The sequence below is a fragment of the Pristis pectinata genome, chromosome 10 (genome assembly GCF_009764475.1).
Source record: "Pristis pectinata isolate sPriPec2 chromosome 10, sPriPec2.1.pri, whole genome shotgun sequence".
Lineage (NCBI taxonomy): Eukaryota > Metazoa > Chordata > Chondrichthyes > Rhinopristiformes > Pristidae > Pristis > Pristis pectinata.
The window spans coordinates 95,764,950-95,778,687 of NC_067414.1; the positions used below are offsets into that span (position 1 = coordinate 95,764,950).

General features: G+C 43.9%; 1 protein-coding gene across 3 annotated transcripts in view; it reads right to left on the reverse strand.

Annotated features, from left to right (window-relative positions):
• lin9 (lin-9 DREAM MuvB core complex component) overlaps positions 1 to 13,738 on the reverse strand; it is a 108,802-nt gene that overhangs the window by 39,934 nt on the left and 55,130 nt on the right. For all 3 annotated transcript variants that reach the window (XM_052024722.1, XM_052024723.1, XM_052024721.1), the window contains exons 3-4: positions 3,421 to 3,515; positions 315 to 422 (exon numbers count right to left, since the gene is read on the reverse strand). In XM_052024722.1, coding sequence (XP_051880682.1) covers positions 315 to 422; positions 3,421 to 3,515 — 203 coding nt within the window. The remainder of the gene's footprint in view (positions 1 to 314; positions 423 to 3,420; positions 3,516 to 13,738) is intronic.

Here is a 13,738-nt window from a genome sequence, read left to right on the forward strand (position 1 = left end):
CCAGAGTTAAATTAAAACATCATCTACCTTACATTGTCCTACTTGAGAGCATTTTGTGTGCACTATCAGCATGTTAACAGACACACTTCTCTGGAGAGGTGCAGAGAATAGTCACTCCCTAAACAGGGAAGGAGAGACATGAGGATCGACAAACCTCTTGGAGCCTGATAAGGCAGAAACTGAAGAAAAAAAAACACCAACATGTAGCCTGTAAACCGGGTCAAGGGGTCTCATACCCTGTGAATTACGTGGCTCATTTTGAAACATCAGTTCATCACAAAATGGAGATTTGTTTAAAGCAAAGGAAGTCCTACCTGAGGATGCATGGCAACTCGCTGGTTCCTCTTGGGAGACTTGGTGTTCTGTAGCTGCCTCTCGTCCTCTTCATTGAAGAGTCGACTCCTCTTTGTGCTTCTCGTTGGCTAAATGGATTGAACATTTTACAAAAGCAGCCAAATCCAGCAAACCTTCCAACACTTACACGAAAACACTGGAGTGCTCCAACTTCATTGGTGCATCAATAACCTAGAAAGAAAACTAGTGATGTGCCAGTTAACTCAAGGGGCATCACAGCCGGTGTTGATCCAGTCCCACCTACTGTTTCACATACTTTTCCTGGACAACGATCTGGAGCAGGAATCTCGGCTGATTTTTTTTTCGAAAGAGAGAGCATTGAAATCAATTGGTCACCCTCCCAAGTGAAACTGGCACCCGTGGTTTCCTGTCTGGCTACCATTCAGACTCACCTACGGGAGCAGCTGGAGCGAGATGCCCTTTACTCAATGTCTGGAATGGATGAGAAGGGACAGAGGGCTCAGGCGGAGCCCTATCTGGGAGTGGGTGATGCCAGCCTGCCCCTCCTTGAGCCTGAAACACCCCTGAAACCCAGAGAATGAGCTACTGGACACTCTTTATTCAGATCCAGATTTATGGCCGACTCCCAATTGACCTCAAATCGATTGGCTCCTCAGACCATTTTGGTGGGCTGTTAAGGATGGGGTTTAGCTGCAACTATTGCTTGGAACATCGACGTGTTGATCAGATTAGTCAAAAGGCTGCAAATTTCTTATCCTGGTAAACATTGGTAAACCAAACGAGCTTTAGCAACGATCTAGAGACACAAGAGACTGCAGATGCTGGAAATCTGGAGCAACACAGAAAAAGCTGGAGGAACTCAGCGGGTCAGGTAGCATCTATGGAGGGAAAAGGCAACAAACTAGTAACTTTATGGTCATTATTGCCGATACTGACTTTTTATTCCAGAATTACTGAATTCATTAACTAAACGGCTGGCACTAAGCTCAGCTCTTAAAAGCCTGCAGGTTAGGAGGAAGGCAGCAAGTTTCACAGTGATGACACAGTGTACAGGGAACAGCTGATGCTGTCAGCAGACTTTGAAACTTTTGTAGAAAACCCGTCATTTTAAGTCTGGTGCACCCTGCCGCTACTGTGCCACTGATCACAAAGCCACCACAGAGCTATTTACAGACCGATTCCTAGACTAATTCCCTCTGCTCCCCAGCGATCTTAAGCAGCGTGACAGATTGGGACCCAACTTGGCACAGACAGACTGTGAGATCAGACTGCCATTACAGCGAGACCCCTGCTGTAAGATTAATTCATAAACTGCTCATGTCACAGGTATATCATGCACCTTTGTGCCACATTTACTTTACGACATTTTCTGTTACATACATTTATGTAACCTGTCAGATTTGGATGCTCCACACTTAATTCCTTTCACCAGTGTATAATACACCCCTATACTCAATGATCAAACACTACATCTAACAGCGTGCCTGGATATTTGATATGTTTCAACTTTCTGCTTTATGATAAAACAAAAAACACGTGAAAGTGTCATAAATTCCCACCCAGGGAAGATGATACCCAGAGACTTTAGTATGTATACATACACACACATACACATATATAGTCATATATATGACCTTGGAGCCGAGATCATAAATCTAAGGTAAAAATTACGTAACCTAAGGTTTAAAAAAAAACCATCAGATGTTGCAAAAAGAAATAGATGTCAATAAGATCATAACTGAAGAACTGAAAATTCAATATATAATTGGAAACCTCCAATGATGTCCATTCAATCCCACTGAATGAAAACACGAGCCATTTACACAGGTGACATTAACTGCTGGATTCAAGGAGTCATTGGAGCCATCCTGCGAATATAAAAGCTACAACTAAAAGTAAATCAGTTATGCACAAGTTCTTGATGCATGCATCCATTTGCCTTTCATACATAATAAGGCCAAAAGGTCTGATGATTTGCCTGTTATCCTTTCTGTGTGCCAAAGGCTAGGTCATCCAGAGCCCAGACACCTTAAGTGAATGTACCCTGGAGCCTGTGTTCATATACTGTACCTCTCCAACCTTCTGCCCACAGCACAACCCAAGGTCAGCTAATTCAGCACCGAGTCCAAGGACTGAAGCTGGAGCCATCTTGATGTGCATGGCTCAGCACTAGTGAATCAACAGAGGAGGAGTGGATTCTTCCATGATCTGCTCAGTGGAATTAATTGAACTATAGAACAGTACAGCACAAGAACAGCCCCTTTGGCCCACAATGTCTGTGCTGAGCATGATGCCAAATTAAACTAATCCTGTCGGCACATGATCCGAATCCCTCCATTCCATGCATGTTCAGGTGCCTGACTAAATGCCTCTTAGAAGTCACAATTGTGTCTGCCTCCACCACTAGCCCTGGCTGCAAGTTCCAGGCACCCACCACTCTCTGTGTGTAAAGAAAACTTATCCCCACACATCCCCTTTCCCTCCTCTCACCTTAAAGCTACGCCCTCTAGTATTTTAAGATTAAGATGTACATCGAAACACACAGTGAAAGACATCTTTTGCGTAGAGTGTTCTGGGGGCAGCCAGCAAGTGTCGCCACACTTCCAGCGCCAACACAGCACGCCCACAACTTCCTAACCTGTACGTCTTTGGAATGTGGGAGAAAACCGGAGCACCCGGAGGAAACGTACAAACTCTTTACAGACTCCTTACATTTCCACCCTAGGGAAAAAGATTCTGACTGTCTACCGTATCTATGCCCTCTCATAATTTTATAAACTTCTATCAGGTCTCCCCTCAGCCTATGACGTCCAGAGAAAACAATCCATGTTTGCCCAAACTCTCCTTGTAGCTAATACCCTCCCATTCCAGGCAACATCCTGGTGAACCTCTCCTGCGCCTTCTCCAAAGCCTCCACATCCTTCCTGTAATGGGGCGACCACATCTGCAAACAATACTTCAAATGTGGCCTAACCAAAGTTTTATACAGCTGTGGTTTCATGGATTCGATATTGACGATGCCTTTAGAGCAAAGACTGACAGAATGGTGAGAAGTCATCATACATCAAAAGCTGCAAAAATGGAAAGTAAAACAAAGTGACTTACAGTCTCAACAATAGAGCAGGAGTTTCTTCCTTTCCATGGAGAAGTTTTGGATAATGCAATGTACTTCTCATTCCATGTGCTGGACAAGCTTCCCTCTGTTGGGACAAAAAATGCCAGAATCAGGACTGAAACAATCTTGGCATGTTTAACCCTTCCTATGCAGGTGCCTGACAAATTCATGTGGTTGAAAGGTATTCATCAAAGAGTGGAGATAACACTTCTACTAGGCTCAGCTAGCATATTGGTAGAGTATGCCAGAGATAAGAGAGTCTGCGTGCCAAAAGCTCTGATGCCATTAATGTGTAGCTCCAACACTGCAACTAACAGGCTGTTACTCCCTTGCCTGTATACTTCAAAATGCACAACACAGCCCACATATAGAAGTACACAACATTAGTATTGTTCAAGTCGGTATATTGAACCTGGTCATTTCACCTTTGCTGTAATGTTTGGCCACATGGTTCAGATAGCACACAACTCAAGGTCCAAGAGTTAAAAGTGGATAAAAGTAGATGAGGGGATTCTTCCCACAGTGACAGTGTAAATGTGTCAGCAGAAATGAGAAGGAATGGCTGGAAAGGCACTGAGCATTGAGATATCCCAGAGAGAAGTGCAAACAAGGGAAACACTGTGCAATATCCAAAGCAACACACTCACCTATAACCAATCTGCAGGTCCCATTGAGGACTCATCAGCTTCCCCAGAACTCAAGTGGAAGTAGATCATCCTGTCCCAAGTATGGCCTAAGATGATGACCAGAAAAATGTTGTTCTGGCCAACGTCCCAGGCGATAATCACAGCCAAATCCCAAAAGGCCACATTCAGTTCTGACGAATAAAATGTTAAGCTGGCATTTCAATCTTTAAAGATTCTGACTGGCATGCTGTACATCTGGAATATGCCGCAATTTGTTCCAGTGATTTTGAAAAGAATTGTTTACAGACCTTTTCTTAAAAATATGAGCAGTTTTTAGTCTACATAAGATATCTTTATTAGTCACATGTACATCGAAACACACAGTGAAATGCATCTTTTGCGTAGAGTATTCTGGGGGCAGCCCGCAAGTGTCGCCACGCTTCCAGCGCCAACATAGCATGCCCACAACTTCCTAACCCCTACATCTTTGGAATGTGGGAGAAAACCGGAGCACCCGGAGGAAACCCACGCAGACACGGGGAGAACGTACAAGCTCCTAACAGACAGTGGCCGGAATTGAACCCGGGTCGCTGGCGCTGTAAAGCGTTACGCTAACCACTACACTACCGTGCCTGCCTAAACACCATAGTTAAATTTTAGAGACGTTTCTAATCGAGTGTGGCGCTTGCAAGATTCTATCAGAGCATGAGTGAACATTATATTGGGCAAGGAGCCTGAGCAATGCCTGTTTTTTTGCGTGTGTTTATTGTATGTCCTGTTCTATGTATGTCCTCTGTTGTGAGAGTCGGGGGGAAACGACATTTCGTTCTGCCATGTGTTTTTATAGCATAGATGAATGACAATAAAGTAACTTGAACTTGAAAAGCCCTGTCATAGTGCATCCGTGTGGATAGCACGGTTTCAGCAAGTGCTTAAGTGTTAAACACTCGAGTGTTCAAGAACACAAATGTGGAGACAGAATGGGTGGCTGCCAAACTGCCACACATTGCAGGAACCAGGTTCACCTTCAACCATTCCACACCCTGGCTATCTGCCCTCTCAGTCCTGATGCAGGGTCTTGACCTGAAATGTCGACAGTCCCTTTTCAACCCCATGGATGCTGCTCGACCCGCTGAGTTCCTCCAGCAGGTGGTTTGTTGCTCCACACCCCTGTACCCTCTTGCCTGCCCGAACCACAAGCATGCAAGAAACACGAGTCGTGGTAAGAGCAGGAGTCAGCCACGTGGCCCCTCCAGCCTCCTCCATCATTCAGTAAGATCATGGCTGATCAACACTTAACCTCAATTCCACATTCCTGCCCATTCCCCGTAACCCTCGACCTCCTTAAAGACCAAGCCGCCACCTCAGCCATGAATATATTCAAGATTCAACCTAGAAACACTCACAGTAAAGGACTCCAAAAACTGATGATGCTCAGAAGAAATTCCACCTCACCTCTACCTTCGATGGGCAACACCTTATTCTGAAATTACGCCCTCTAATTCTAAGTTGCCCTTGAGAGTAAACGTGGTCTCAGCACATACCTTGTCAAGCTCCTCGTGTTTCAACAGATCATCTCTTATTCTTCTAAAATCCAATGTAAAAGAACCTGCTCAACCTTTCTTCACGTCAACCCCTTTATCCCAGAGTTCAACCTGATGCACAGGAACACAAGAAGCTGCAGAAAGTAGTAGATCCGGGCCATGCCACCTTCTCGCAGCTACCATCGGGCAGGAGGTACAGAAGCCTGAAGTCCCACACCACCAGGTTCAGGAACAGCTACTTCCCTTCAACCAGTCGGTTCTTGAACCAACCTGCAAAACCCTAATCACTAGAGTTTAGCAACACTATGACCACTTTGATCACTTTGCACTAAAATGGACTGTGCATTTTATTTGTTCTAATTGTGTTCTTTCTTGTAAAAATTGTGTTTATGTTTTTCTTGTGAATGCTGCTTATATGACGCTATGTGCCTGTGATACTGCTGCAAGCAAGTTTTTCAGTGCATCTGTGCATACATGTACTTGTGCATATGACAATAAACTCGACTTTGACTTTGTTGAATGGCCTCCAAACAATCTCCAATGCAAATATCTCCATCTTAAATATGACCAAAACTGTACATAATGTTCAAGGTGTGGTTTCCCCATTGCCCTGTACATTCATGGCAAGACTCCTCTAATTTTATCTTCAATTCTCTTTGCAACAAAGACTGACACTGCATTTGCCATTCTAGTTACTAGCTGTACCTGGGTGCTATCTTCATGAGGGCACCTTGGATTCCTCTGTATTGCAGCACTGTTTCAGTTCCTCTCATTTAAACAATATTCTGTTTTTCCTGCCAAAACAAATAATCACACATTTCCCCATCTTCTGTCCATCTGTCAAATTGTTGACCACTCACTCTCTTTGCACACTCCAAGTGGTTCTCCTCACAACTAGCTTTCCCACCAACCTTTGTATCATCAGGAAATTTGGCCACGTATGTGGTCTCTTCGTCTAACTCATTGATCAATATTTGAGGTCCTAGCAATGATTCCGTTGGCACACCATTTGTTACAACTTGCCAACTTGAAAATAACCTGTCTTTCCTTACTCTTTTCTATTAGTCAATCCTCCATCCATGCCAATATATTACACCAAAAGCAATGAGCATTTACCTGTGTTGTAATCTTTTACTGTATGTGGCGCCTCACTGAATGCATTCTGGACATCAAAATACACTACATGTACCTTTTGTCAGCCTTGCTTGTTACAGGCACGGTAGTGTAGTGCAGTGCAGTATAGCGGTTAGCGTAACACTTTACAGCACCAGCGAACCGGGTTCAATTCCGGCCGCTGTCTGTGAGGAGCTTGTACGTTCTCCCCGTGTGTCTGCAGGGGCTTCCTCCGGGTGCTCCGGTTTCCTCCCACATTCCAAAGACGTACAGGTTAGGAAGTTGCGGGCATGCTATGTTGGCGCTGGAAGCGTGGCAACACTTGCGGGCTGCCCCCCAGAACACTCTACGCAAAAAAAGATGCATTTCACTGTGTGTTTTGATGTACATGTGACTAATAAAAGATATTTTATCTTATCCTCAAAAGAACTCCAATACATTTCTCAAAAGCTATTCCTTTCATAAAAAACTTGATTTCCTAAATGAACTGGTATTTCTCCTTAATAACATTTTCCAGCAGTTTTCCCATTGACAGATTGTCAGATTAATTGTGGTATTTCTGTCTCCTTCCTTTCTTGAACAAAGGTGTTACAGTTTATGATTTTACAATCTGCTGGGATCCTTCCAAAGCCTAGAGAATTTTGGAAGATCACATCAGATTAGTTTAGTTTATTGTCATATACACCAGGGTGCAATGAAATTCCTTGCTCACATGAAGCTCACAGAGTAAACAGTGTGCATGGTAATAATAGGGAGTGTAATGGAACAGTGTAATGGAATAGGACTACAAGTGCATAGTTTGTTGAAACCAACGTTACAGGTAGACAGGGTGGTGAAAAAGGCGTTTAGCACGCTGACCTTCATCAGTCAGGGCACTGAGTGTAGGAAATGGGACATTATGTTACAGTCGTATAAGTCGTTGGTGAGGCCACACTTGGAGCACTGTGTACAGTTTTGGTCACCCTGTTATAGGAAGGACGTGGTTAAACTGGAAAGAGTGCAGAGAAGATTTACGAGGATGTTGCCAGGACCAGAGGGCCTGAGTTACAGGGAGAGGTTGGCCAGGCTGGGTCTTTATTCTTTGGAATGTAGGAGAGTGAGGGGCAACCTTATAGAAGTGTTTACAATGATGAGAGGCATCGATAAGGTGGACGGTAAGTCTTTTCCCCAGGGTAGGGGAGTCCAAAACTAGGGGGCATAGGTTTAGGGTGAGAGGGGAAAGATTTAAAAAGGGACCTGAGGTGCAAATCTTTCACACAGAGGGTGGTGAATATATGGAACAAGCTGCCAAAGGAAGTGATCGAGGCAGGTACAATAGTGTTATTTAAGAAGCACTTGGATAGGTACATGGAGGGCCGGGGCTTGGAGGAATATGGGCCGAATGCAGAAAATTGGGACTAGCTGGGTGGGCACCATGGTCAGCATGGACCCGTTGGACCAAAGGGCATGTATCTGTGCTGTACTGCTCTATGACTCTAATAGATACAATGACGAGAATGCTGCAAAGATACCAGTGCAATCTGAAGTAGTGCAAAAAGAAATGCTGAAGTGGCAATAAGAGAAGAGGTAGAATTAAGGGTTTGAGATCATGGCAGCACCATCAGGAAGGGGATGTGAAAGAGGGGATTGGTTCAGGAGTCTGATAGCAGTGGGGAAGAAGCTCTTCTTGAGTCTGGTCATCCGGTCTTTCAACCTCCTGTATCTTCTCCCAGAAGGTAGAAGAGAGAAAAGGGAATAGGGTGGCAGGCTTCCTTGACGATACCGTTAGCCTTCCTGAAGCAATGCATCGCGAAGATGGACGGGATGGAAGGAAGTGACGAGCCTGTGACGGACTGGGCTGTAAAACAACAAACTATCTGCTGGAGGGACTCAGCGAGTCAAGCAGCATCTGTGAGGGGGGGAAGGAATTGGCGACGTTTTCGGTTGAAACCCTGCATCAGGACTCTGGAGCAACAAAAATCTGCTGGAGGAACTCAGCAGGTCGAGCAGCATCTGTGGCCTCACTGTGCTAATACAGGAGGTCACAGACCAACAGGTCAGAGTGGGAGTAGGATGGGAAGTTACAGCGGTAGGCCAACAGGAAGCTCAGGGTCACCTTTGCGGACTTTGGACCCCTGTACAAAACAATCACCCAATCTGTGTTTGGTTTCTTCAGTGCAGAAGAGACCACATTGTGAACACCGAATGCAGTTTACTAGATTGGAAGAAGTGCAAATGAATGGCTGCTTCACCTGAAAAAAGACAGAGACTGTTCACCTGATAATGAGAATTCTTGCTTTTTTGATGCAAATTTTCTCTGCAGTACCCCAAATCCAAAGCTGTCATTGATAACTCTACATTTGAGACTGCAGCATACAGACACTGCTGGGCATGCACAGCGACGTCACACAGACTACAACAAGCACAGTGGTGGTACTTAATGGAGGACGAACCTATCCTACCACATAGCTTAGAAGATGAGATTAATCCAGATGGGTGGCCATTGGTCAGAATGGACAGGATGGGCCAAATGGCTTGTTTCCCTGCTGTATGAATCTATAACGCTATATGATGCTTTGGGTCTCACATATAAGAGACACTTCAGTAGGCCAATACAAGAGCTGCTGTGGGCTCCAGCACAAGGTACATAGAGCCACAGAGTTATACTGCATGGAAACAGGCCCTTTGGCCCAACATGTCCATACTGATCAAGATGCCCATCTAAGCTTGTCCCATTTGCCCTCATTTGACACATATCCTTCTAAACCATAACTTCTAAACCATAATCCATAACTAATGAAAATAAAAACAAAAACTTCTGATGCTCGAAACCCAAAATAAAGAAAGAAAATGCTGGAAATACTCAGCAAATCAGGCAGTATCTGTGGACAGAGAAACAGTTAACATTTTTTTGGCAATGACCCTTCCTCAGGGTCTTCAACCTGAAACATTAACAATGTTTCTCATTCCACTGACCCTGAAGGGTCTTCGATCTGAAATGTTAGTAGTTTTACTTTCCACAGATGCTGTTTGACCTGCCAAGTATTTCTAGCATTTCCTATTTTTGTTTAATGTAGATAGTTTTGAACTGATCCATCCATCATAAATAAGGTGAAGTTATTTCCATTGGTGGGAAACAGCTGGAAACTAGAGAATATAAATTTAAGACTGCATTAGGTTTTTTTTTTAAAAATATTACCCGCAGCAAGTTTCTGAAATATTACCACTTACAAAAAGTGGAATTACAATCAGTTGAAAAAAGTGTAATGTGTACCCTCTGTGAGAAGACAGCAGAATAAAAGAAGTGGGTTAGCTGGGAATCAGTACAGCTACAATAAGCCAAATGGCTCCTTCAGTGCTAAAAACCTCAGAGGTGAATTCAGGACACAGACTGCATCAGCTTTACTCCGCAGAACACCACAATTTTGAAACCACCCTGCTCACTAAATGTGTTAATGGATTGTTGCCTGGCAATCCTCACTCATATGTCAGTGAGGAGCGGCTTGGCAGATATTTCATTCATTTTTGCTTTGTGCTTCCCGCAAAACAAGTCAATGCCACATTTGACGAAGTGCTGACCTTACCCAAGGGTGTAACTGCAGCAATAGGACGGGTATAAATCTAGAGCTAAGTTACAGTTAGGTCAAGACACAGGGCATTAGCCAGGCTATTCTGCAGAAAAACAACCAAGGCACAGGAACATATCGGTACATCTTTCACAGCAGCCAACCCAAGACTCAATGAGGTGGCAATTCCTGGTATCAAAACTTCCACACAGGCTGTCACGGTCAATGTGAACTCTAACTAGCCGTGAATAGAGCAACAGGATTCAGGAACTTGGCCCCTCTTCCAACTCAGCCACTCAGCAACCAAATTTGTTAATTATTTGCAGATAATGCAATATACAGCTATATATCCAATTTTTAAGACAAAATATTAAGCAGGCATTACAGCAGATGAATTTCAACATCTCATCTGTTTGAGTATAATCTTTGCATGGAAATATTTTAGAACATAAATGTCTCAATGAAATTATGTATAAGTGTGAATTTATTGATGCAAGGACTAGTAGCGAGTGTGAGCATCAGAAGTGCCACTAGATTAATTAAGCAGTCAAAATAATGGCAGACAGATTTCACCTCAAGTATGAGGTCACCATTGAGACCATCTTCAAGAAGCAGTGCCTCAAGATGACGGCATCCATCACTAAGGACCCTCACTATCCCAGACATGCCCTCTTCTCGTTTCTACCATCGGGAAGGAGGTGCAGAAGCCTGAAGACCCACACTCAATGATTCAGAAACAGCTCCTTCCCCTCTGCCATCTGAACGGACCATGAACCACTACCCTGTTATTCCTTCTTTTTTTTGCTATTTATTTATTTTCTTTGATTTATAGTAATTTTATGTCTTTGCACTGTCTTGCTGCCAGAAAACAACAAATTTCATACAAGTCAGTGATAATAAACCTGATTCTGAAGCTGAATCTCATGAAGGAATAAGTGTCTATTAAAATGATGGAAAGTGGAGATCTAAAAAGGATTTAGCTATCCACATGATCAGATTAAAACACAGTGATCATGAACAAAACAAAAATCAATACGTATAAAACCAACCTTCCATTGTAATTTAAGGGCGAGAATATCAAAAGGGGGGGAAAGTTTTACTGCAGCTGTACAAGTCTTGATCAGACCACACCTGGAGAACCATGACCAGTTCTGGGCACTCCACTTGGGCGAGAATATATTGGTCTTGGAAGGGATGCAATGTACATTCAAAAGAACGTTGCCAGAGTCCCAAGGGTTAGATTATTAGGAGGAATTGCAAAACCTAGATGTGAGGAGTTAGGATACAGATCGGCTGCATAGGCAGAATAGTCTACTCCCATTCCTAGGAAAACTTCAATTGACCCAGTACTCAGGCATCCGGAGGAAGTCAGTTCCAAATTTCCATCACTTTCAGTGAGAGGTGGAATTTCTTCCTAATTTTCACTCCGAAATAGTCTTGGAATTAGAGCTAGACTACACCTCTTGTTCTGGAATTCCACATTAGATTTTTCTTTATCTCCAGTACTGAAACACTATTTTAGTAATGACCTCATCACCCCTCAAACTTTTAAACACAAAGCAATACAAACCAAGAGCACACAAGGGGTCATCATAATTATATGCTCCAAAACCTTGGTATCATTCACATGAACCTGCAATGTCATCCTTCCCAAGCTGTTCTGGATGGAATTGTTCTCCTGATGGATCTGATCTTGTGCAACAATCCTGAGGGCAACGGAGGAACTAAACAAAAGCCAGTTTTATAATGGGTCAAATTTGTTCAGAAGCTGGTACTCTTGCTCAATCGCAAGTCTAGTAGCAGGCTAGGAGCCAGGGTCTTGTGTAGCCCAAGAATCACTGAGGCTGAGGGAGCTTTCTCACCCCAGAAAGCTCCCTACTGGAGAGGAACTAATCTATAGGACTAGTGAGAAACTGTTTAACATCTGTCACCAACCAAGCTGCAGTAGGCAAATAATGCTCGCACATGTTCACGTTTGGAAACCTCTCTTCAAATCATCATCAACTCCTTCAGAGAAGGATAAAACAGAATGAGCCTTACACTCCATAGTAAGACAGAAGACAAATGAAGGTAGGAGGAAGACAAATGAGGGTAGGACTTTCACAGTGAACGGTAGGGCCCTGGGGGAGTGTTGTAGAACAGAGGGACCTAGGAGTACATGGTTCCCTGAAAGTGGGGTCACAGGTAGACAAGGTGGTGAAGAAGGCTTTTGGCACGCTGACCTTCATCAGTCAGGGCATAGCGTATAGAAGTTGGGAGGTAATGCTGTAGTTGTACAAAATGTTAGTGAGGCCACATTTGGAATATCATGTTCAGTTTTGGTCACCCTGCTATAGGAAAGATGCCATTAAGCTAGAAAGAGTGCAGAGGAGATTTACGAGGATGTTGCTGGGACTTGAGGGACTGAGTTGTGGAGAGAGGTTGAGACTTTATTCATTGGAGTGTAAGAGAATGAGGGGTGATCTTAGAGAGGTGTATAAAATTATGAGGGACATAGACAGGGTGAACGCACAGTCTTTTTCCAAGGGTTGGGGAATCAAGAACTAGAGGGCATGGGTTTAAGGTGAGAGGGGAGAGATATAATAGGAGCCCAAGGGGCAACTTTTTCACCCAGAGAATGGTCAGTATATGGAATGAGCTGCCAGAGGAAGTGGTTGAGGTAGGTACATTAACAACATTTAAAAGGTACTTGGACAGGTACATGGATAGGAAAGGTTTAGAGGGAGATGGGCCAAATGTGGGCAGCGTGGACCGGTTGGGCCAAAGGGCCTGTTTCCATGCTGTATGGCTCTATGACTCTGCAGCTGTAAGGCTCTATGACTCCGCAGCTGTAAAGCACAGGTCCACGATCAACCTGCCCCACTATTTAACACAGCCCTCTAGCAATAACGATCCACAGTAGGACAACAGAAAACATGCACCAATTTCATATCTTGGAGCCATCTCTCAGTGAAGAAAGCTTTTGATGATGAATTTCACTATCACTGTCAGCAGTCTTAGGAAAAGAGTGTTTGAAGATTAGGACCTCAAACGGCACAGAACTCATCATTTATAGGGCAGCATTGATCTCTGCCCTTGTATACACTTCTGATGCTTGGACTATCTACAACAGGCATCTCAAAGAACTGGAGATGCTCCACCAACACTGTCTCCACAGAATCTTTCAAATCCATGGCAGGACAGGCAAACCACCATCAGTGTGCTCTCCCAGATGAATATCCCCAGCAGTGAAGCCCGTTACACTCAGTCAGCTCCGTTTAGGCAAGTCATGTCGCTGGCAAACCTGACACCAGATTCTGTAACAGATTTTATTCCAAGTCCGATCACAGGATGAGATTATCAGGTAGGGAGAGGATGAATTATTGGTATTGGTTTATTATTGTCACTTGTACCGAGGTACAGTGAAAAACTTGTCTTGCAAACCGAATGTACAGGTCAATTCATTACACAGTGCACTTATATTGAGTTAGTACAGAGTGC